At 41.1% G+C, this 24,835-nt stretch overlaps 1 protein-coding gene across 4 annotated transcripts in view; it reads left to right on the forward strand.

Annotated features, from left to right (window-relative positions):
- The window catches only part of AGBL1 (AGBL carboxypeptidase 1), an 889,014-nt gene that overhangs the window by 135,394 nt on the left and 728,785 nt on the right, over positions 1-24,835 (forward strand). For all 4 annotated transcript variants that reach the window (XM_080914790.1, XM_080914793.1, XM_080914791.1 and 1 more), the window contains exons 7-13: positions 9,798-10,006; positions 14,240-14,405; positions 15,343-15,407; positions 20,259-20,375; positions 21,400-21,980; positions 23,444-23,527; positions 23,762-23,848. In XM_080914790.1, the coding sequence (XP_080770916.1) occupies positions 9,798-10,006; positions 14,240-14,405; positions 15,343-15,407; positions 20,259-20,375; positions 21,400-21,980; positions 23,444-23,527; positions 23,762-23,848 (1,309 nt within the window). The remainder of the gene's footprint in view (positions 1-9,797; positions 10,007-14,239; positions 14,406-15,342; positions 15,408-20,258; positions 20,376-21,399; positions 21,981-23,443; positions 23,528-23,761; positions 23,849-24,835) is intronic.

A 24,835-nucleotide genomic window follows, 5' to 3' on the forward strand; every position in this document is an offset into this window, starting at 1 on the left:
AAAAGAAACTTGGGAAATATGGTTTAGAATTAATGAAAGCACAAGCTAGGCCTGCCATTCCAACTACTCTGGAAGCTACTGGAAGAATGTGAATTCATAGCTCAAAAATAAGTGAGCCCCAGCCTCATAGATAAATAGATAGATAGATAGATAGATAGATAGATAGATAGATGGGTGGTAGATGGATGAAGGAACAGACAGACAGACAGATAGATAGATAGATAGATGGATGGATAGATAGATAATTTAATAAAGTGATTAAACACAGATCACTGGTACCCCTTGTGCCTATCTTAGGTTTAAACCTCTGAACCCCACACAAAGAACACAAAAGTAAATAAGAGCACAGGACTATTGATTTGCTTAACTATGTGATGCAGAAGTTTGAATCAGAGGATCTCTGTTCTAATGGACTTTCTGTTGTGGAGTGAGGTATGGAGCACAGGAGAAATAGCAGAACCTCTTTTTGTGCAGGGAGAGTAAGATGCCGACCCCAAGGCTTAACTGAGAGGGTGAAGGTCCCTTTGGCTTGAAACTATGTCATGGGAAGTTAGTTTTTTGTGTAGTTCCCAACTTGAAAGAGAAACATCTAGTTTCAAAACCATTTGGAAAAACTGTGGGTGGCCTACTCTCCATCTGAGCTACTATTCCTGGAACCAAGAGAAAATGTCATTAATTTTATAGAAGCCGGTGGTGAAAAATAGGATTTACATGAAATTAACACTCACCTTAGAGTTAAGTTTCCTGAGGTGTAGTTACATTACAAAGACAAAGAAGCGCTGCAGGTCAACTGTACACCTCTCCTCAAAATCACTGCCCTCTCATTGCATTCAGCATCCGACTTCAGGACTGGCCTCCGTTAGCATCTGGCTACCAGAAAGACACCCAGAGGTTGCCTTGAGTGAGCTGAATAATCATTGGCTACTCATTTGTGCCCTTCACTCTTCCTGAATTTGCTTCTTACTAGGAGGTCTTAGGGATCTGGGAAGAAACAGGGAAAATGGAAGATGTGGAGAGAAACACAGTTCCTCTGGGACCCTTATGCTTTATCTCTAGCCATCCAGAAACATCTTGCAAGAAACTATTTGTATTGGTAAGAGTTAAATTCTGTACAAAACTCAATGCTAACTGGGGCACCAAGGGTTTGGAAACAGCTTAGTATGTTCGCTTTTTGGTCAGATGGGAGATTCCGTTAGAACCCTAGAGATACCACTTAGAAACTTGGTGGACTTAAATAAGCCTTTCAACATGTCTCTGACTCTGCATCTTCATTTGTAAAGTTAGAAATGCCATGCTTTTTCTACAGCACTTTCATAAGACAAATGAGATGATCCATGTGAAATGATTAGCTGACGCTGAGCTCATAGGAAACATTCAACAAATAAATATTTTCCTGTGTACCTGGCAATACAGTAGGAACACAGGCAGCTCACTGTTTTATAATGTGATTTGGAAGCCTTGGGAAAGGCCATTTTGTCCAGAAATATTTTCTAAATTGGCTTGCTGAGAAGATCGCCATAAACAATTTATTGCAAAGGTGTACACAGTACATTAGGAGGCAACCTTAGCTTGAGACTTCTAATGTTTCAGAATGGACAGTTTCAAGTGGGCTATTGCAGGGCTAGAGTGCTGTTGGTCACAGGGCATGTTTTGTTTTAGTGTAAACTCTTGATTAAGACTGAGCAAATTTTGTGACATAATTATTCTTGGTTGGTAGACAGTGGGGAGAAAGCTTGCAAGAAGATCTTGGATGGTACAGGGGAATTTTTGGGCCTTGCTAAGTGATTGTGTGCTTTTTGTTTTCTTTCCTGAGAAGGGAGAGCCTCAGAAAATGGACTTTTAGAAAGTTTGTGAACAAATCATAGAGCTCTTTGATCTTTAAAGGCAAGAATTTCTCAAGTTAGCATGTTAGAGTATGCACTGGAGCTGAACATTATTTCTCTCCCTAGAAGTCTCAGAAGTCTCTAATCCTTGCATTTATTCTTATATGCATATACACATACACATATCACCATATACATAGATATATTATTATTATTATTATTATTATTATTATTATTATTATTACTATTACACCTAAGAGTGGTTTATGTTTTGGCTATGAAATATCCTCATGGGATTAAGTGTGGGAGCCCATGTGCCCAGTTTTCTTTGGAAAATTTTAGGTTGGAGGCCTAGCTTGATGAAGTAGTTAATGGGACCATGTCTTTGGTGTCTGCCATGCCCTGCCCCTTTCTGAATCCCTCTGCTTGCTCTCTGTTTTGGCAAGCTGACTTGCTCTGCCACATTCCCTGTGGTTATACTGGTCTTGCTCTGGTATTACCTGTGCTTTCCCCCCACCTCCTACTTCTTTCTGGAATGGGAATTTTAACACCGTGTCAATGCATTTTTGGAAACTGTAACTTGTTCTTGGTCTTGTGTAGGGACTAACACCTATGGATTTATCTTGATTCATATGGGCTACTCCTACATTAACAGCAGAGGCACGAGGGGACACATTAAACTTTATTTAAATCATAGTACTGAATAATGTGATGTAGTGTATGTGATGATGTAATTACATTGCTAGTAAATGGCAGAGCCAATGTTCATTCTCAAAAGCTATGTGACCCCGATGCGTCTGTTCTTGAATGGGTATTTCAAAAGAAACACATCAGAGAAGAGCATTTGACTCTCTGTTGTGCATAAGAACAGAGGTTGTTAGAGTTGTGCTGATTGTGTTGCTGGTGGTGATCTTCTCAGGCAGCAGGCATTGAGCAGTTAGTACTTCTCTGGCATTAGATGTCTTCTTACTTTCTGGTGTTGTCTCAGCTAATTTTCCGAAACTAAGAGCGAAGAAGCTATTGTTCATTTTGTCTGTAGGATAAAATGACTAAACAGCGGAGACGGGAGATCACATGTTCACTTGTGCACAGCTGGACGATAGACAGGGGTGGAGCTCAGCCTTGTTCAGGCCTCTAGGTAGACAGCTGTCAGAATGCCGAGGGTCTTCACAGGGATCAGGACTGGCAAAGCAGCGACGCAAGTATCCGTGGATGGCAATGATGAGTTTAGAGGCTTACACTGATCTGTGTGCCTCATGCCCTCTGCTGCAGAGTCCTTTGTGAAGGACCTCACTCTACCTCTAAAGAAATGAGACAATCCTAAGATAAGGGAATAAAGAACAGCAATGACAGACAACTCCCTTTCCCTTTGCCAAGTAAGAGGGCAGAGTCACAGGATGCTTGTGGATGCACTAATCCAGGACCCGAAACATTTCTCATAAGCAGCTGCCATGAGGCTCCAAATTCTCTGGGAGAAAGTCAATCCTTTGAGGTTTATAGGTCTCTAGGCTTTTCTGTTTAGAAGACAAATATCTTTGTAAGGATGGTACTGCTCACCAATGCCTTCAGGGGCTAGGGAGATAATTCACTTTTAAAAGAGATGGGGGTAAGACAAAAGGTGAGGTTGTTGCTATGGTAACCTGCAGGTCTGCTTGCCCTGTGATTAAACATTGACAACATGGCATCCACCACAAGTCTACAGGCTACTTTACTGTTGCTCCAATCACAGGATTATTCTTTCATTACATTCTCAATTATTTAAATGTATTGTAGAATATTTGGAGTAGAAATGCTCGAAGGATCTCAACAGGCAATCAGGACCACCCTTCTTTGTAGCTAACTTAGCCATTGATACCTTAGCATGATTCTTTCTCCTTTATTTTTTTCTTTCTTACCTGAGTATAAAAACTATACCCATGGGTGTCCCTACTAAAGTAAATTATTTTAACCTCAACTTAAGAATATTTTGAGTAAAAATAAGAATTTTCATTAACCATGTTTGAGATTGAGAATTAGCTAAAAGGAAGGCCCTGAGAGAACATAACATAGAGAGATGAGCAAAATATAAAAAGGTGAATCGGAGTGAGAACACAAATGAATCAATTTTCTGCTGGTCAAGGATCCTACAATGGAAAATGTGCCAAAGATCTTTAAATGCAGCTGGAGTGGCGGACCAAACAAGGGATACCCAGGAAGCAGCGAGATACAAGGCTTCAGAACTTTTCACCCTACTTCCATATCTCAGTCTATGCACCTCATAGACTTTCTAGGAAATGAAAGCATATGTGTGCACATGTGCGCATGCATGTGAGTGCACACACACACACACACACACCCACACACCAGGAAATTTCTAAAAACACTTTTAGGAAGAAGCCATTTATACAGAATAGCCGGTCTGCTTGGGAGAGAGTTGGAAAGTCCCCAGACTCTTAGCTCACCCAGAGCTGCATCTGAAAACTCACATTTTCTTCTAAGTACTTTTTTACGTAGAGCAGTGGTGTTTCTCTCTCAGATCTCTCAGGAACTCCTCTGAGCTGCTGATCCCAGCGACCCTCATTTCATTCTTTGCCTCTTCTCCACTTTTGCTCTTCCAAAGTTTGATGAATCTCCACTTGTCGGCTGCTAGATTCATATTGACTTTTACAAAACTTCCTAAACTATTTTCAGAGAGAGATTGACTGATGTAGGGTCAGTAAAGAAGAAGCTTAGTTTCTTTGGGTGTTAGTAAACATGGCAGCTTGTTGGGGATTAACAGGAAACTATAGCTGTTTGGTAAGGGATTTTTTTCTTAGACAAAGATTTTTTTTTTCCATTACCCACTTCTTTACACCCAAAGAGAATAATAAATGAAGGTCATTTGGATAATGCACTATTGGTTGCATTGCCTTAGAATAGATAAAAAGAAATGTCATCCACCCGCCACTGAACACAGAGCCCCAGTGTCCCATATTTGCCATTCTGACACTTTTTAATCAAGAAATAAGGTTCTTTAATACTCCCTCGTTAGTCCCCAATTTTCTTTTAAACATTCGATAGAAGATAGACTGGAACCCTATTCAGGCCTCTGAGGACTCTAGCCAGGACCAGTCAAAGCAAGATATACTTTTGTTACAAAGGAATAATTCCTTAAAGGAAGCTTCAAAAGAGCTTTATGCTTTTCACAAACATAACACTGGCATAAATCTCATCAGTCTCAACTCAGGGTCACGGCTGCACAGATTGTTGTAAAAGGAAAAGCCAAAATAAAATCAACTCCTCACCTGGGTCAAAATTCTCAGGGGTGCTGAGTGAAGCCCTGCAATTTAAAATGTTATAAACAGGCAAAATAAAAGGTCTGTTAATATTATGAGGAAAATCTCTGTGTTATAGGACATTAAATTTCCATGCCCCCTCCTCTTTTTTTTTTTTTTTTAAAGCACTAGTGCACTTACATGGTCTTGTGGAAAAATAATACTTGAAAGTGTTATTCTGTTCTTCTGACTGCAGCTCAGAGGAGCTCCCTCACACACATCTGGCTAAAAGCACATATTGTCTCATAAACCAGCAGGAGTGGTTCCTATAATGGAGCCATGGAGCCTCAAGAGTAGGGCAAGATTTGAACATCTGTGGTAGAGTCACAGCGTCAGCCATTTAGAGCCCTACAGTGGGTCTCATTTGTAGGAGCTCAAGGATCACAGCCTCTAGGTGGGTTGACACCTCCACACTCATTCACTCACACTGTAGTATTTGAAAAAAAGCATAGACTGACCGTTGACAGAGGTATCTTGGAGCCGTCCTTGGCCTTGTGTTTCTTCAAAGACCATAGGCAAGATATCTTGATAAACAGATTCATACAATAGTCTCAGTGGATGTAACCAGGGAAGCTAAGACAGAGAAATCATGGTGTGGAAGAGGGGAAGGCAGACCTCTTAAATCTTTATCAGCTATGGGGAAACCTCACAAAGTAACCTTTCAGGGTGAACTGTCTGCCTTGTCCTGAACATCAGTAGTGTATCTTTCTGTCTCCCATAGCCTACATTGGTGTTTAATAATCTTTTTGTGAGGAGTTCCCTTCCTGTTATGAGCCGTGCCTTCTGCCATAACTTCTTTGCAGTTTGGCCTTACAGTCCTCTCTAGAGGAACCCTAAGCTCAGACAGCCATTCATGAGGACCAGGGTGGAGTTTGGTTTGCTACACCAAACAAGAGGATACAACAGAACTGAACACAAGTTGTTATGGAAGAGGTTATTGGTTTCAGACCCAGAGGAAAGAGGGCTGAACCATCGGTCCTGAGAAGGAATCTGGATGTGTCAAAAAGTTTAGTGTATGATGGGAAGAGAGAACATGAAGGGTCCAACCTTCATCAAAGGTCATGCTTCATTTAAGGGCTTGCTCACAGAGGTTTTTGACGTACTCCTTCAAAGGAGTACAGCATGAGGAGGACTTGCTTGCATGACTCTGATGTAGTCCATTTGACTTGGCTAGCGGTAGGATGAAGTCCTGCCTTAGGGTCCATAAGTTGAGGAACAAATACATCATGTGGGAATCACGCCTGGAGAGGGGAAGGTTTCACTAGGCCAAAGGAAGCAAATGTTGACATGGTAACCATATAAACATGTGACCTTGTGATTTTTCATTAGCTGGATTCTCTACCATGGGAAAAGCACATAGTGTATCTCTTACACACAACACCCTTTAAAGAATGGCGTCTCACTTGATCCTTTTCTCTACCAAGCCTTGAAGAGACACAGAGAAGAATAGAAATATGATAAAGATATCCCCTCCTTTCCTTCTTCCTTCCATCATTCTTGTCTTCCCTCTTTTTTTTTCTGCCCTTCCCTCACCTCTCTTTTCCTAACCCAACATTATTTTCTTCTTTCTTTCTATGAATAACTTCCAGATACCTTTCCAATAGTGAATTTATTAACAAGTAGGAGATTTTCTTATATATCCTCTATTTAACAAACTCTAAAAATAAACTGTTGTGTAACTTTTCCTGGGGAATTACAAACAAATGGCTGTTCCTCTCAGATACGGACTGGCAGACCAAAGAATTGACTGTATAGAAAGTCTATCTTGGGGAACCAATTAATTTTGGGATGTGACTTACAGGAGCTTGAATAATGGGTTACTTAAAAGAACAAAAGAAACTCAGGCGGCTACATTACTCAAACACTGGATCCCTGCATGGGTCATGACTCACAGACCAGAAGATCTGGCACTCCCTGCCTAGTTTGCAAGCAGATGCTCTACTAAACAGTCCTTGGTACACAACTATTGACCTTTTACCTAACTTTAGAGATGGGTGTCCTGTAGCTCTGTGAGCTTCCTGACCCTTCAGAGAAGGTGTTCACTGAACCTTGGAGGAAGTGATGTGGATGTCTGATTATTTTCTTCCATTTCTGGAAGGGTTGAACTACTATTTCATAGTAACGGTCACTTATTCTCAGCAGCATAACAGGTTATGAGTCTCCGAAGGAAGCACTGCCTGTTGCAAAGGAAAGGGACACTTCTCTCTATAACTGGGGCTGGCCGCAGCAATGATCTACGGGCCTTTAGAAGGCAATCTGAAAGCTAGCTTTCTGGGTCTGAAGGGCTCTAAGCCAGCCCCTGTTACTTCTTTCTTAGCCCTACCTGGCTGCTGAAAGGACCTATCATAGGAAAAGAACTCCCACATGTATACTTCCTCAAAAGGTGAAATATGTGGTATGTGCCTCGTGAACAAGATTAACATGCTAGGTTGATGCATGAAGACTTGTCAGAGTCCCTCCCCACTTAAATTGTGCCTTACTATGGGGCTTTGCAGAACCACTATGGCTCCAACTGGTCTTGAGGTCCTTGCCAAATTAAGTCCTCCTTTAGCTCTTTGGCGAACACAAAGCTGTCTAGTCCAGTGAAATGGGTAGCAGTCCTGTTACCTGATTCCTTTAGTAACATCTGCTCATACTCTGTTCCTATGCTTTATATTTCTGAGGACTTGACTCAGTAATAGTCAAGTATCCCTAATGGTATGTCCATGAGGGGCCCTTGTAGCAGCGCATATGAAGTCCATGTCTTTAGGAGGGATGGGCAGCTACATAGCTCAGTCCCTCCACTTCGTGCTCAGACTGACCCTGTCTGCATCCTTGTCTCTCAGCTTCACCAGCATGGCTGTGAGGGATTAGTCTCATGGCTTGCTAAAAATTATTTCCCAATTCCAGCAGTTGGAAGGTAGAATGTTGTCTGATTATAGATGCTTCCATTATAAAAGCCCCCATACATAGCCAAGGATCCCGTTTATTCTGTATCAGCGGCTGACCTGAAATAGTGCCCTCTATCTTTTTGATCCCACTCATTTTCTTCTTGCTGTCCTTCCCATGGTTTCCATGTTTGGGGATGCCAGGGCGAGTTCATCAGCAAGACCTAATGTGTACTTCTCTCCCTTGTGTTTCATCAACTGTAATAAATGGCAAGCGAACACCTCAATCTCATCTTAGCCTTTCCACTCTTCATACCAGTGCCAGGGTGGGGAGGGATATACATGTCTTTCTCCCATGGTAACCCCATTTTTGCATGAGTGAAGTTCCCTGCAGGTCAGATGCAGTTCTATGCCTTATCATCCACAGATGTTACTATAGCCCTCCTTGGAGCTCTTTCAGTACGTACTGCTTTCAGGTACTGAAGTACCATTTCTGCTATATCAGTCATCTGGGTGTATTTTCAAACCCATGCCTGACTTAAGATGAACAATCTTGTATCACCTGGAGGAAGACAACCACCCTGTGATTTCCTCCAAGGGCATTCACCCCTCAAGATGACATAGCGTCAGTTACATGTTTTATTGATCCATAGCAGGGACCACACAGCAGCTACTGTATCAAGGAGACAGTACATTCAGGCAAATAGCTGCACTGCATTGGGACTGTCCCTGTGGATACCCCACTCAGAAATATCAGACTCAGTTGCATGTCTCAATGCCAATAGCATGATCCACTCAACAGCTTCTTTCAGTATTATCTATGTCTCTGTCAAGCAGTCTTTGGGTGCCAATTGTGTTATGTGCCTTTCCCTGTGGAGACATGAATAAACACATATTCATCACAGAAAAGGGTACTGATGACAGACCAAAGAAAAGATTCTATTTCAGTCGAGCTTAGTGCTCCAAGGGATGTTATTGTGGTCCCTTTGTAGGAGCATGGTGAAAGGTTAGCTACCTGGATGTGGGTGACTCAGACAGCTGTATCAAGTGGTATGGGCGATGACTAATGAAAATTACAGTTCTCTTCAAAACTCGCAGGCAGCGGCTCCCGCAGAATCTTCCTTATCATCACACTTACTGTTTATGTAGCCTTGGGAAGGGATCTTGTGAATCTTGTGAGTTTCAAGAGCTTCGAGCCTTATGCACCACCCCCAACCCAGGAAGAAGAGGGAGTGTTTCCATCAGAAAGAAATAGCCACACAGCATAGGCATTGACACAGTTTTATAAAGCGATCTACAAACCTAACCCAAATTTTAACTCCTTTTTCACCAATGTTTTTTTTTTTCCTAGCCAAAGGGGGTGGGAAGTTCTATTATTTAAATTATAATTATGTATTATTTTTAGGTGTCACGTCTTCTTAGTCTTTTTCTGTCGGCATTCCAAGTCTTCCCCCCCTTTTATGATCCTGACATTTGTAAACAATATAAGTCACATGTCTTGTATCATTTCCCTCACTATGAGTTTGCTGACTTTTCTAATGCTTAGATGAAGGTCATGTGTTCTGGCAGGAGCACTGCAGAAGTGATGCTATGTCCTTCTCAAGTCATCCTATAGGGGGGCTTGTCACCATGTCCTATTACTACAAATGCTGATTGTGATCATTTGGTATAAATAACACCTTCCAGTTTCATATGCCAAAAAAGTTATTATTGTCATTGTTAAGTATTATGTGGGAGACATAGTGTGGCGTTCTCCCGAAACTGTTTCCGGAGCAGCTGTGATTGACGTGACCTTTTTTTCCCCTTGTCTCCAGAGTCTAACAGCCGCAGGGCAGTGAACAGAGGCTACGTCAGCAGCTTGCTCCGGCTGCATCAGGACTGGCACAGCCGGGATGGAACCAATACCTACGTGATGATCCGCCATGGGCTTCTGCTCTGCCTCAGGCACATTGTCGCCCTCCGATCTGGCAGGGAGGCCTTCCTGGCAGCCCAAGGCATGGAGACTCTCTTCAGCATTGCACAGGTAGCCAGCATGGGGATTTCCGGAGCAGGTGGACAGCTTCTGGTGATCCTCCCAGACCTGGAAATTGTCCTGAGCAGAGTAGGGGAAAGGGAAAAACAACTTCAACATGGTTCTTGTTTCAATATGACAGGTGTTCTGGATTCAAATTCCTTTATCCATTCTTATTCTCATCCAATCAGTGTGTGTTCATTTATTCATTCATTCATTCACTCACTCATTTAATCATTATGTGTTTATTGTCTCAGACTAATAGAAAGGACAAAGAGCTTAACGACTGAGTACTGGCTCCATTTAATCTATCATCTAACATTGCTAACCTTCTATTTGATCTTTTTTAAAAGAAACATATGACCGGGCATGGTGGCACATGCCTTTAAGCACAGCACTCAAGAGGCTGAGGGAGGCAGATCTCCGAGTTTGTAGACTAGCTTGAAATACAGAGTAAGTGTCAGGACAGCCAAGGCAACACTGAGAGATCCTGTTTCTAGCAACACCAACAACAAAAGAAATAAAGGAAACATATACATACCCACTAAAACGAAGAGGACTAGAAACATTTAGTTTTTTTTTTGTACACTAAGTTCATGTGATTCATTTGTTGAGGCAAATACATACTATAGTTTAATAGTTTCTTCTTTGCGTGTGTGTGAGTTGTCATTGGACTAAATATTACTGGGAATCTATGAGGAACATGGCAAATTAAACTTCTGATCTTGTGGGACACACATTCCTGCAGAAGGCAGGCATTAAACAAACAAAATATCCACTGAGAAAGATTTTTTTAAGGTGGTCTCTGAGACTAATTTCCAGTGACACCTATAGGTGCATAGAGAAGTTCATCAAGAGATATTAAATCCTCTCTGAGTGGGTGATACCCAAGTGTAAATGATCAGACAGCATAAGGGTAAGAATGTCCCACGTAACAGAAATAGCAGCTCCCTTGGCTGGCAATGATCTGCACCAAGTGGGGTGTGTGGTCTGAGGTTCTTTGAGTTCCAACTCAAGTACCATACTCCTCAGCGGCCCTTGACTAGGGCTGGTTTAAATACCGTCCCACTGGAGACACGAGTATCCCAGGTACCCTTAGTCTGCTCACGTTCGTATGACTCATGTTCCCTGTTATCTTCCCAGCTGCCAGTCTCTGGTGCCCGTTGCTCCTCTCTAGAAACCTTCCAAATTTACTCCACGCAAGTACAGGCAGAGGCAATGAGGCAGCCGATGAGAGTGCTGGTCTCCACTCGTCCAGTCACTAGACTTTTCCTACCCTTTTTAAAAATAGCATTCTCTAAACACCAACACGGTCCTGTGCTGCAAACCAGTATCTAATTTTCTGTCTGATCTCACCTCTGGGTTTTTCTCTGTCATTACTGAGTGCAGAGCTTCTCAGTCATGAAATAGCTGCATTTTGCATTCTGCCTTTTCTGGTTCAAGCTGTGCTTTTCAGTTTTTCCAGGCTTCCTTGTGCTCTTGTAGGGCTCACAATCCCCCAAGTCTCTAATCTCACTCAGTCCTTATGAAATTTCGCCCTGGTGGCTGGTACCAGGCATCCCCCTGTCCCCATTCTAGGTGGCATGCTCTCCCAGTCTGTCCTTTATATTACTGGCTGTTTCTTCGTTCTGCACTAAAAATATCTAACAGGTCAGTAGAGGGAAAAGATGGTGATTTTGAGAGTTGTCTATTGCAGAGAGGGATGCAGTGAAAAATATTACAGCAAAAGAAGCCCTGGGTTGTCAGGGGCTGCAAGTACATATGCAGCGCTTTAGAAGCAGTCCCTTGACTGATCAGTAATGTCATTAATCCTTCTCCATAAAGCAAACAACAAGGACTCAGCCTCCAACTGCTGTTGTAAAAGGGTGCTAAATGTGCACAGAGGCAGAATCGACATTTTATAGTGAGGTGTATCCAGCCCATGTTGTAATGTCTGGTTGGTATTATGTGAAAAAGTAGCTCGGGAAAGGTTGGGGAACAATGCTACAGAAACTGGTCATGATGTGTTAAGCCTGTCCCATGAAAACATGTGCATAGTATGTGGATGGAAACTCCTGAGGGTTGGGTCCCACACATACGCTGATGCCCCATCTAGCTTTCAGACTTTAAAACAATATGTTCTTCTGCATGAACTTTTTACCACATTCACTTTTTAACCTAATGGTGTCTTCTGGTATTGTCCCCCTGCTTCCTACCTGGCCCATTTTCAAGGGATATGGTGCACGTGAATCTAGGCATTTTTATTTTCTTGGAATCAATCATCTATTTTTAAATTCACAATCATTTTCCTCTAAGTAGAAAAAGTTACCTAATAGGGCTTTGGTCTCAGGACATTTTCACAGCTCTCCTTGTTACCCTTTGTGTATCATGCTCACTACACGAGCCACACTTTTCAGATGCATGAGTTTGCTTCTCTTCTTCCACTTAGTTCTCCCCCAGAACAAACCCAAAAAGCAGTTGCCATCAACCACTGTCAGTGACCCTGTCAATGGCCATTACAGATAGGGCTGGGCTCTCAAATGGCGAAGATTGGGATGTTCTTGGTCTGAATTTAGCTCTATATTGCCTAAAGCTGAAGCTCAGAATGTTGTCTCCAATCTGCAGCTATTCACCTTGCTTCTTTCTCTTCCACACTCCATTTTCTTTCCTTTTTCCCTCCAATACTAATAACTTTACAACAAACACTTGGGGCCATTTGACCAGGGCAAAGGGATGAAATATCTTCAACTAATTCATTTCCCACTGGGAGCATTTCCTGCTGTGTCCTCAGAGACACTTGATTGGTGCCATTTGAGCACACTAAAGGGAAAGTGGCATTCTTGATTGCATTAAGACATTTCTGTTTTGAAAGTTGCTTCACTTCTATTTTACAGCATGCCCTTTGTGTTTGCAGGGCTGGCTGGGGGCTGAATTCAGGCTTTGCACATTGTAGGCAAGGGCTCTAACCCAGAGCAGTATCCAGAGCCCTCACTATTAATTCCTGTGCACACATGTGTGTAGATGCCTATGTGTGAGTGTGTGAGTATGCCCGAGGTGTGTGTGTGTGTGTGTGTGTGTGTGTGTGTGTATGTGTGTGTGTATATGTGTGTGTGTGTGTGTGTGTGTGTGTGTATGTGTGTGTGTGTAGAAGGCAGATGCTGACATCATCGCTCACTAAATCCAGAGTCCAGTGATTTGGCCATGCCGGCTGGCTAGCAAGATCTCTGGGTCCCACTAACTCCACTTGTCCAGATCATAGGTATATTATTCTGTGCGTTCCTGCAGTATCAGTGTTACAGCCTCCTGCTTGCATGGAAAGCACGTTACCAGTGGATCCATTTCCCCAGATACATTTTTACTGATATTTTTCTCTCTCTACTTTCATGAGCCATCTCTACTATGAGTGTAGAGGTAGATAGTAGGATAGAACCATGACACAGGCCTTATGGAGGATGCTTACCAGCTATGTACCGTGGCTATTTGGTGTAAGAAGTTTCTGTACCCTTTAGCACTCTCAGACTGGAGGCTCCTCCTGAACCTATTTCTACATCAAGTTCAGTGCACAACACATTTTCTAAGCTACTGGGAAAACTGTTTTGACCAAAGAGTTACTGAGCTACATCAATTTAGTGAACTTGTTTGTACATTTTTCACTGTGTCTGTAAAGACAGGTATTGTCATGTTCCATCACCATCAAAATGTTACATCTGAAAATCCAAGTTTCTTTTGTTTCGGGTGGTTATCAAGCAGGATCTTCACATTCAGCTTTGAGACAAGCAACTTGGCTAATTCAGGCATGTTAAACTTGCTTAGTTTATCCTCTAGTTTAGTTTTTTTTTTCCTTCATATTTTTCCATTTGGATAATAGGGGAAAAAAAGAGAAAAGCAAGACCTCCATTAATTCAGCCACTCATTCCATAACCGAGGCCACGATTCACAGTGACTCGGGCGTGCCTGAAGGATTGTGCCACTCCTCTTTTCCTGTGGCATCCTGGATAAGGACTTATCTTAGGTCCAGCCTCCCTTGAAATAAATTGAAGCCTGCTTTCAGACTAAATTCATCACAATACCAACCTAAGCAGCGTAATGGAAATAAAAATGCAGATTCTGACTAGACAACATTGTCCATTAGAACACTCTAATGACCAAACATCACTGGGTGTGGCTGTTTACTGGCTACTTAGCCTGTGCGCATTTTATTATCTGAAATAATGTCCCAGCTTGGGAGCTGTACACAGGGTATATTATAATATTCTCTCTGCTCAGACCTGCCTGGAGAACAAGAGCATGGAACTCGTGATCTCTGCTGTGATTCAGATCCTCAGGCAATGTTACCCCGTGAGTCGGATTCCCCTGGTCACAGCCAGAAGTGCCTACACCTTCCCAGCCTCTGAGAGCACCAGTTCAGAGTTTCCACAGCATCTAATGGAAGGTAAAGTAGTAGGTAGCTCAGCTTTAAGACGAGTGATTGCATTTTACAGCATGTCAGAGAGACGGGAATTAAAGCAGAAACGGTCACTGTACAGGTCAACCGGGATCTTTTGATACACTCATTAGAGACATGTATGAAAGAAGCGATTTCTCATAAACAAGGAGATAAGCATCAAGCTCTCTCTCGTGGTTCCTAATTATTAGCTGTTGCCACGTTGCCTGGTCGGCTACCGAGTGCCTGTACCCTCATCTCATCTAATTAAGAAAAATAATCTTTTCACCAATTTTGTGACCCAACCTCTTTGCTGTACTGTCTGTTGGTGGAATTAATTTGTTGTTTGGAAAAACTGAAATAAAACTTTCACTGTATAAATCCCTGTGATACACAATTTAGAATATCTGAAAGTGTCATGATTCAACCTCCAGGAAGACCTTAAAGTCAAACATTCTAGTGTTTTTTAATCTCATCTTCCTTCAGGGAGCAGATTTTCCACAGTTGGAATTTTGTCACGTAGCATCTGATCCTTTCTGAAGTTAGTAGGTAACTCTTAAATAAATTCCTCCATTTTAAAATTGGGGACTTGATTGAGGCACTGTCTAAATGACAATGGATTTAGAGTGTGTACGGTCTAGAAACTTTGGCAGTGTCGGTTACAACAATACTCTGAAATGAGAGGGAGGGGACTCCATTGTCATTCCTGTGCTATGTCCCTCTAGATTCATCATGGAGAAACAGTTTGGGCATCATGGCATTCTCTTCCCATATGCTCATGTGCACAGCATACACACAAATCACTGAGCATCTGAGTGTGCTAGGGTACAGTGCCCTTGCTTAATAATGGGTCCCTCATTTACAAGAAATGCAACCCATGGTGTATGAGAGAGTAAATACCAGACATTGAGCATCCTCATTCTTTCACCTTGTTTTTCCCATCCAGAAGATTTTGATGATGATGGTGATGAAGAAATGGACAAAGACTCAGATGTGGAAGCTGTGAAGGAAGTAGGTCAATGTGCCCTTGGTTGTAATAATATTCATGCTGACACTATGCAGAAGAAAGGATGACTTCCTTATGTTCTCTAAACTTACTCCAGCATTGTCACCATGATAGTGATATCTGGGAAGCACAGATACTATTGTTGATTTTCCAGATGTCATTTTTATCTTGATCCATGGTCTCTTTGTAAAGTCAAGTCTATTGATTAGGATTCAAATATTCTATTAGAATGAGCCTGACAGACTTCTGTTTAGGGGTGGTGTGTTTAGTACATGCATAAAAAGATGTTTTAGGGAACATTTTGCTAGAAATCATCTGTCTTCATAAATTGGTTTTCTTATTCCCTGGCCATTATGCATGGGGATGTAGCCTTGTGCATACTCAGTCATGTCTATATGAATCAGTCTTCCCTGGTTTCAAAGTGTGCAGCTTTGCTCCCACAGTACTGATGTTCCTGCTTCCTATTCCACAATGATCCGTGAAAAGAAGGTCAGGAAGCTTTTCAGTTTTAAATCAACATTCACATCGTGATTATCTTATACTCTGTGACTTTGTTTTAATGACTCAATTTGCCATTATGACAAAAACCCTGCCACTTTTAAAGCATGAACAAATGGATGTGGCTTTTGGTTGAACTGAAGAATATAGTTTGTTGATTGCCTTTGTGATAGGTGTTTTAAACTTCTGCATTGTTTTAATATTGACTGGATATTTCTATTTTGAATGGGGTTTCTTCTGTATTATGGGATACTTAGCAACATCCTTGATTTTTACTCACTATTCACCCATAGCGTCCATCCCTTTGCCCCTCACTCATGAATCAAAAACACCTCTAGAAACTGCTAAATAATTCTTAAATGAAAACCAATATCCTGGAAAAATTATAGTTCATTTATGAGTTGCAATTCTGTCTTCATTTTTCCTGCTTTATGCAGTTTTGGATATATTTCCCCATTTACAGTCCCTTAATTTTGTCATCTGTAGCACAAGATCTGAGTGACAGTCCTAGAGGTAAAATTTAAATTTACAAATGATCCTGTGCCAGCAAGATGGCTCAACAGGTAAAGGCAATTGCTGCAAAGTATAATGATCTGAGTTCAGTCCACAGAACCTACATGGCAGGAGAGAACCACCTTTGCCAAATTGTACCCTGACCTCTGTGCACACAGATACATAGACATACATATACATACACAAATATACATACATATACACCACACACACACACATACAAGACATACACTTACATACCATACACAGACACACAGAAACACACACACACACACACACACACACACACACACACACACACAATTTAAAGTGTTAAATAAAAATAAAATAAAGAAGTCCCTCTCTTCTTTTTTTCTTTTTCCCCTTCCCCTTCCCTTTTTCTCATGTCCTTTCCCATGTTCTCTTCTTTCCTTTTCTGAAAAAAAAAATGAGGTTTTAGCATTCTCAAGCTGAGCAATTTCTCACCTTGCCGATGGTAGTGGCAGACATCTACAGAATATCTTTCAGCTCCATCTCCCATCTTTGAGCTTAGAATGCTATTGACAGTCTGATGTTCCCAGGGTTTTGTTGATAAATAGAATCATTTCTGAAGTCATCAGTAGCAAATTGGTTCTTTGCTCTGGCGTGGCCACGCAGGCCTATAGAGTACGTGCAGAATCATCTGAATAATAATGGGCTGCTGCAGCCATTCATCAATGCCACCTTCCGCTCCCCTCTTGCTCGAACTTTGATAACTGGATGTCTGATGCACTGTCGGTTGCCTCTTGTATCTGATGCAGGGGACACAGCATATGACAGTGCTTGACTTCACACAGCTAGCAAGAAAGGTAGGGAGCACTCATAATTCCTCTGACTCCGTTCCAGGGAGGATTGTGGGCTAGGAGAGTCTAGGAACTAAACAAATAGAAAAATCCAGCTGGGAAAGAAGCAAGAGATAAATTAGCGAGGGCTGAGAAACTATTCATCAAAACCTATGGCCGAGGAGATGGTGAGAACTGGGTATGCATCTGACCTGCAGAGTAATGAGCTAGCATAGGAATGAGGCTCGACTCCAGGGGACAGCCAGCATCGGAGAGCTGCCCATCCAACAAGCAGCTTCTCCTCTGTGATAACTATAGCATCTGCTGCCCATGAAATGGACAAGGAGCCAGGCCTGTTTCTTTTCTATTCACAGGGCTGACCCAGAAATTTAACATGTAACATTCCCACTTGAAAATTACAGATAGATAAGACCTATGTCTGAGTAAATATATTAAAAGAAAGTCTTGTGAGAAAAAAAAAAAGTCTGAGGAGTTGAATGTTCTGATTTGATTAGAAACTGTCAACACAGGAAAAGAGGAACGGTACATGAAGAGAAGATGGTGGCTCTGTGTTTTCTTCATGTGTGCACTAGATTTGAGCAAACTGTGGAACAAGAAGCATGCACAGGGTGTACTTGTGCTCTGCTCACCCCTCTTCCTTTTTGAATTTTTTTTCTTTATTTCAGGTGCTTTTCTGGTATGAAAAGCATATATACATCAGGCTAAATTCTGGAGAATGGCTATATGATACAAAACCAAACAGGACGTTGATGTTTAATGTCACGATTCATATAAACTAAAGATTAAATTCGCACTCTATGGTTTGAATCAGGGTAGTGATGGTGCCAGCAAGGTCCAGTTTAGAAAGGAGGGGTCAAAACACATTATCTAGATTAAAAGGCTATCAGTATCCTAGATAATATGAGCATGCAGTAGCCAGTCTATCCCTAGATGAGCATAGCCCTACAAGATGTGATGAGTTTGCCAGGAGACACAGAGACCAAAACTCAGGGTCTTTGTATGTTTATATTTGTTTCCACACGCACACATGTATTTGTGTGGTTTATGCACACTCACACACATGCATGCAAGTGTGCAGTTGTGTGTGCCCACGGAGACTCGAGGAGAACACTGGACATCCTAATCTATTATTCTTTGCCACATTCCACTAAGGCATGGCTTCTTACTGTCTGGAGCTGGGCTGGCAGCCATCCAGCCCCAGCGATTCTCTTGTCTATGCTTCCTACAGCATTGGGGTTACAGGCATACCTGACTTTGCCCACCTTTTTGCATGGATGTTAAAACCCAAACCCAGGTCTTTTATACTTACATTGCAAGTGTCATAAACCACTGAGTCATATCTTCAGCCTCAGATTTGTGCCTTTGTAGGACAGAAACTGTTTTTCCACATCAATTCAACTTTGCTGTTATAGAAAGAAATCAATCACTGATGACATATAGATGAATTAGGGTAACTGTGCCTCAGTGAAGCCTTGTTTACAAAGAAAGGCAGTGGGCCACAGTTGCTAACCCCTGCTGCAGGGCTGCATAGGCCAATAACAACATGTGGAACAAACTGTGCTGCCACCTATGACCTACATGACTCTCCTCACTCAAGAAACAGCCTTATTCATTGGTAGGAACAGTTCTCCCAATGGCTAGTCATGTTGTGTCCTTGATGGAACCATCCTAGCATGGCTCAGGGACCAGAACTGACAGAAAATGCCTGTAGAGACAAGAGTAGTGGGTATGGAGTCCTGCCTGAATGGTTCCTAAATGTATCATGAAGCCAAACTCAGGGGATTTACTTTTCTTTTGATCTGAGTTTGTAAGAAAATTATAAAGGTGGATGGGCTATCACATTTTTTTTCTTTTCCACTGGCTCAGAAATATAAACATTTACTTCCCATATTTCTTTGATGTAGGCCTTTTAAGATTGGCTGGATTTTCTTATCTCTCCAAATATGTTTTTAGAGCTTGTGGTAGGTATTTGTTCCCTATTTTAGTAAGGAACTTTGATCTATCTAGAGTATGATAAAGCAGAGAGTCTGGATAGTATCATCCTTGGTATATTTTTATCATAAGACTCCATACTGCTTGGAAAACAAAAATGTCATCAGAGTAAAGTCAGCCTCACCTTGAAGCTATCACAGGATGATAATCTAGAAGCAAAGTGTGATTACTCATATGATTTGCTTCATGAAGAGAAATTTAGGAGTGCTTGTGAACTTTTGACTCCACATAGAGGCATAGGCACAGCAGAATTAATTGTTCCCTGAAACTGCACACATCTCCCAAGCTCTTCTGCTGTCTTGTCTTCCATCTCACCATCTTCCTTTTCTGCTCCATGTCCCTGACATCTTCTTTCTGTATGAAAATTCAACCAGGTCCTTCTGCAAGAATCATTTTCTTTATAAGCTGCTCACCATGTCTTCTATATCTCATTACACCATAGTGACTTCTTTTGTGTCTCAGGTCACTCAGTCCCAAACAGCTACCTGCACTCCATCCAATAGCAATGCCATCTGCCAGCACTTCCAGGACATTTACCACCACTAGAAATAACTGTGTTCCATTCACTTAATTTCTGTCTCAGTTCTCTTACTAGGGGATGGATCCCACTGGGCCATGGACCTGTGTTTTAACATCAATAAGTCTTTATGTATGTACAAAAACACTCACTCATGAAAAGTGCTTATTAAATGTTTGTGCAGGTGAAACACCCAAACAGCAAAGGTAGCCAGGCAAAAGGGATGATATCAACAATGATGTCATTTATGAATAAGACAAAGAATTTGCATATTTATTTCTGATGAGGGCCAATGAATATTGGCATCCATGATTTTAAAAAAGCTTTATATAATTTTTTATGTTAAGAAATATAACCTAGTATATCAAGTTTTTTTTTTTTCTGTCTGAGCTAGCATTATATTCTAAAGATGAGGAACCAATGACCACACATGGTAAAGAATCAGAAATGTATCTTGTCTTGACACTCTGCAGGGTAGATTTCTTGACTGTGATCTGTTCCCTCTTCTGCTATAGGATGATGACTTGGAAACTGATATAAGCAAACTTAGTTCTAAACCTGGTCTTGACATACCTGAGGAGGAACTCGCACAATATGATGCGATGTGTCCTGAGCTCTCCTATAGCTTTGCGGTAAGCACGTCTGTAATCTACCTCTCGGTAACACATGGTATGATCTTTGTAGAATCTGGGAAGCCAAACAGAGGTGTCCAAATGAATTATATTGCTCATCATTAGTATCCCTAGATTTTTCTGAGAGAAAAGCAGAAGGGAAAATATTTGAAAGACCACAATTATTTCAAGGATCATAAGGTCTGATACTCTATACCAAGGACAGAATCAGAATGAAATTACACATTACTAACTATGGCCTGCTGAGTGGGCATGGAACCCTGGCTTCTCACTAAGGACCAGATGAAAATTCTGGATTATTTAGGTGACCTTTTTGCCAATTTGGGAAGGTCATTATTATAGATGGATTGTTAAGGTCACCATCCCGAATCCAGGTTTTTGCTTTAGTAAAGGCAAAATGAACACCTTAGATCTGGTGATGCTAACTTGGTATGCTGCTGGTGCTAATATTGAGACTCAGACCTGCCCTTTGATCTCTATTATTCTCTCATTGCTTTTTAACAAATTATGAGCCCAACCACATCAAAGGGCTTAGAGAGGCACCTGAAGAGAGGAGTTGATACGTCCTATTTAACTCTAGAAAGCAGAAGAATATCAGTGACCAAAATTTCAGGGAATAAAATTTCAGTTCAGAGTATAGACTCAAAAAATATCTTCAAATCAAAGGCACTGCCTGGGGCACAGTGAAAGCCTTTTCTTTGCATGTCACCGAGGGCCCTATAAATGAAGTTGTTCAGTCAGACTAATTGAATGGGGGGTGGGGCGGAAGATTGCAAAAACATTTACAAGCTGTATAACATTCTAGACTCATCTAAATCCTCTTATAAGAGTGACTTTTGTGGGATTTCGGAATTTGTTTACTCTGAAATCTTGGTTTATTTCCATTGATTAACTCTTTGACAAAGCTTTTAAATCACAAGGGTCATACTTAGCTTTGGTTCCAGACAGCTGGTTTCAGAATAGAACTGTATTCTTTTTCTGGAAGGAAATATCAATACATACATTTTCTACTTTGAATTTGAAGGAACTAGAACCCAAATCTGAAGATGATTTGAACATCAAAGACACTGTGCAGGCCAATCACCACCACATTCCAAGTGCTGCCTCTCGAAGGCAACACGGGTTCAACAGAGATCAGAGCTCCTGGCGACAAGAAAGAGAAGACACAGCCCAAACTTCCATTCTGCATATGGTGAAGACAGGGAAGTCCAGTGTGCAGTCATCCTCAAAACAAAGATCTGCAGCAAATGTGAACCAAGGCATAGAACAAAATGGTTTGAAGATTGATTCTTCTGGACACGATACCTTGGACATTCAGGCTCCCTTAGAACAGGTTGCTTGGGACATAGAAGCAATTTCTTGTCCAAGGATGGCTGCCTGGTTTCCCAACTCTACTAAGCCAGAAGAAAGCAGTGAAGCAGCAGAGAAGCTTCTGCTCACACATCCCAAGCACATGCCTTTCCACGATCCTCATGCTTATATGGCCAATGCTTTGAGAACAAGATCTGCTGTGGGATTTGACACAATGGCATTTCCTGATCTCTGGGGGCACTGTCCCCCTCCCACTGTTCAACCCATGCTGGATCGCAAACTGGGAGTTCAGAGGTGAGGGTTTTACTGACTTGACATTTATAGATCTTCTCTTCTAAATACTTTTACAAATGCAGTGGTATATACAGATAAAATGCTGTTTGTAGGAAAGTGAGAACTAGCCGAGAGAGTACCTTAAATACCTTTGGAGCCATAAAAGCTTGCCTCTATATTGGAGATTTTATAAACCAAGTATCAGATTGTGGTAGCCATGTAATTTGGGGTAAATAATTCTTTAGATGGTTCTAATATAAACAATGGAATCATGTCTATGGCAAACTATCACAACAGGAGGCATTATTTATTGTCTCTACATTTTGGAGCCTTTCCTAAAAGAAATCTTTTCAGAAAAATAAGAGAGTGATTATTTGAGATCTCTTGTTTTTACTACAAATTGGTGTTTGGTTTTTTGGTGATAAAGAAAAGTATCATGGTTTTACTTCATAGGCCTAGTATTTGGAGAGTGATTTTTGCTATATCATCAAGGACAGGATGAAACAAATTTCCCATATTCTCCAGAAATGGGCAGAAATCCTAAGTGATAGATTATTCCCATATTTCAAGAAAGGCTGCATTGTCCTTGGATCAGCAGAGTGAGATTAAAATGAAATCTGATAAAAGATATTTCTCCTGAGGGGGATTTCTATACTTATCTTAAGCCAGTCAAGTCAAATAAGCAGACCAGAATGTTTCCTTTTATTTTAAATTTCATGTCTTCAGCAAGTTATTCTTTTAATACTGAGTTCCAAGAACTGTTCCTACTTTGGATTCTTGTATGATCTCATCTCTACATGACTTCTTTGCTTAGGATACTAGTACTTACCAGCTCATGGGTGGTCTGCTCCTATCTTACTTCTGTATACCACCTTTTCCTTCTTAGTTTAGGCTTGGGGTCCACCTCAACTTCACCATCCTCTTACCCAATGTCAAGAAAATTCTTGGGAAATGTGAAGAAGGACTATAAATTCTTCTTAAACTTTCTTCTCTCTCTTATTTAAATCTCACAGACACATTGCTCTCACTCAGACAGAAGACTGACCTCAGCCTTCTACAACAGGCAAAGTCCAAACAACACAAATGTCCAGAATAAATACAAAGTAGAATTGGATTGCTGGGGCCATCCAAGCTGCAAAGTTGCAAATAGTTAATAGTGGTAATTTCTTTCCCATAGCTCTCGTAGTGCATAGGAATTGCTTATTTATACAGACAGAAAAGCCGTAGTACCCTAGTCCAGATCCTCTTGAGGACTGTCTTCAAGCTATGAGTACCTTAAAGAACATTATCACTACCCCTTCTGTTTCTGCTGCTCATGTGTTTTTACGCTTTAATAATGAGAAGAAAAGAAGGCCAGTGCTGTTTCTATCCTTTGAACGTATGACAGAGGCACTGTTAAAGGGCCTATATTCTGTGTTTCGATTTCTGAGCTGAGGTGAAGAGCAGGCACCAACACTTACATTATTTCCAATTTTCTTTACAAGGATCAAGATACTTGAGGATATCCGGAGGCTTCTCCAGCCAAGTGACCTTATAAATGAAGTTGTCTTCAGTTTAGATGAGCCCTGGTAAGTAGTCTTGAACATCCATGTAACAGAGAGCAAGGAGAAGTCTGTTAGTTATGTTGATATGTTAAGAGGAGTTAGCATATGTTACTTAGGAATCCACTTCTGCTTCTAAAACCAGCATGGTGACTACTCTGTTTCAAATTCTAAAAGAGATATCTTACCCTTAAGGAATGTAAATTTGTGTCCAATCACAGCAATATGAAATGTTCACACATTCTCTTTTTTTTCTTATAGGCTGTTGCAAGGCAGCATTTCCAATTGCTTAAGGTTCCACTCTAAGTTTGAATCAGGAAATCTTCGTAAAGCCATCCAAGTGCGTGAGTAAGTAAGATCAGTTTCAGTTGTGCCTCCTGGCAGTATAGAAGAACAGATGCTGGCCATATCCAGCCATTGCCTGATCACTGACCTCATCGTGGTAGTTCAAAACCAAAATCACTCATCTTAAGAATATTTTTAACTAATAAAATTGGCAAACATTACCTAGAAATAAAAATTTTTCTCTGAGTCATTTGTCAAAAGACAATGAGGGAACCTATTGGCTTATGTCTTAGCAAGGTGGACTGTTTTTTTGTATCCATAAATATATGTTATTTCTGCATTTCTTACTTTTATATTTCAATTTAAGAGACTTCTCTCAGTGAATGTGTATGCTTTCATTATTCCAGAGCTGGACCTGTACACACAGAATGGTCCATGGCATTCCCTATTCCTTCTACTCCCCATAATTATTTATTCCAGTGGGCTATATTTAGGAGGCAACAATTTTAGGTCTTCATCTTTCATTTCATGGGTATTCTATGAATCCATGGCTAAAGCTACTAATGAGCTTTCGTTAATAGAAAATGAATGCACAGGAAAGGATAGACTAGGTATGTAAAAAATAAAATAAAATAAGGGAGATGATTTCTTTCCAGTTGTGGTGAAATAGTGATTTTTCATAGACTCTTGATGTAGCACAGTTTTACTTTACAGGAGTGGACTGGACTTGCTAGCTACATAATTCTTCTGTGCCTGGATTCTGTCAAATCAAGTCACCAATGACAGTTAATGGTATAGTAGCCACTCATGTTGGAATGAAACAACCAGAGCTGCCTCTACCTCCTTCTAAGTGGCTTAGGAGTGGTCTGCCTTGCTTTATGCTTTTCTTTTCTTAGCTGAAAAATGAGGGTAAGAGTAAAACCTACTTTACAGTTATTTTAACAGACTTAATTAATATTCACAAAACTCTTTGAGTAGTTTCCAGCACATGGTAAGCACTCAGTGAACAGGCTTTTATCTAAGGCTACATGCTTACTGTAGCAAGCTCAG

The sequence above is a fragment of the Micromys minutus genome (genome assembly GCF_963924665.1).
Source record: "Micromys minutus genome assembly, chromosome: 3".
Taxonomy (NCBI): domain Eukaryota; kingdom Metazoa; phylum Chordata; class Mammalia; order Rodentia; family Muridae; genus Micromys; species Micromys minutus.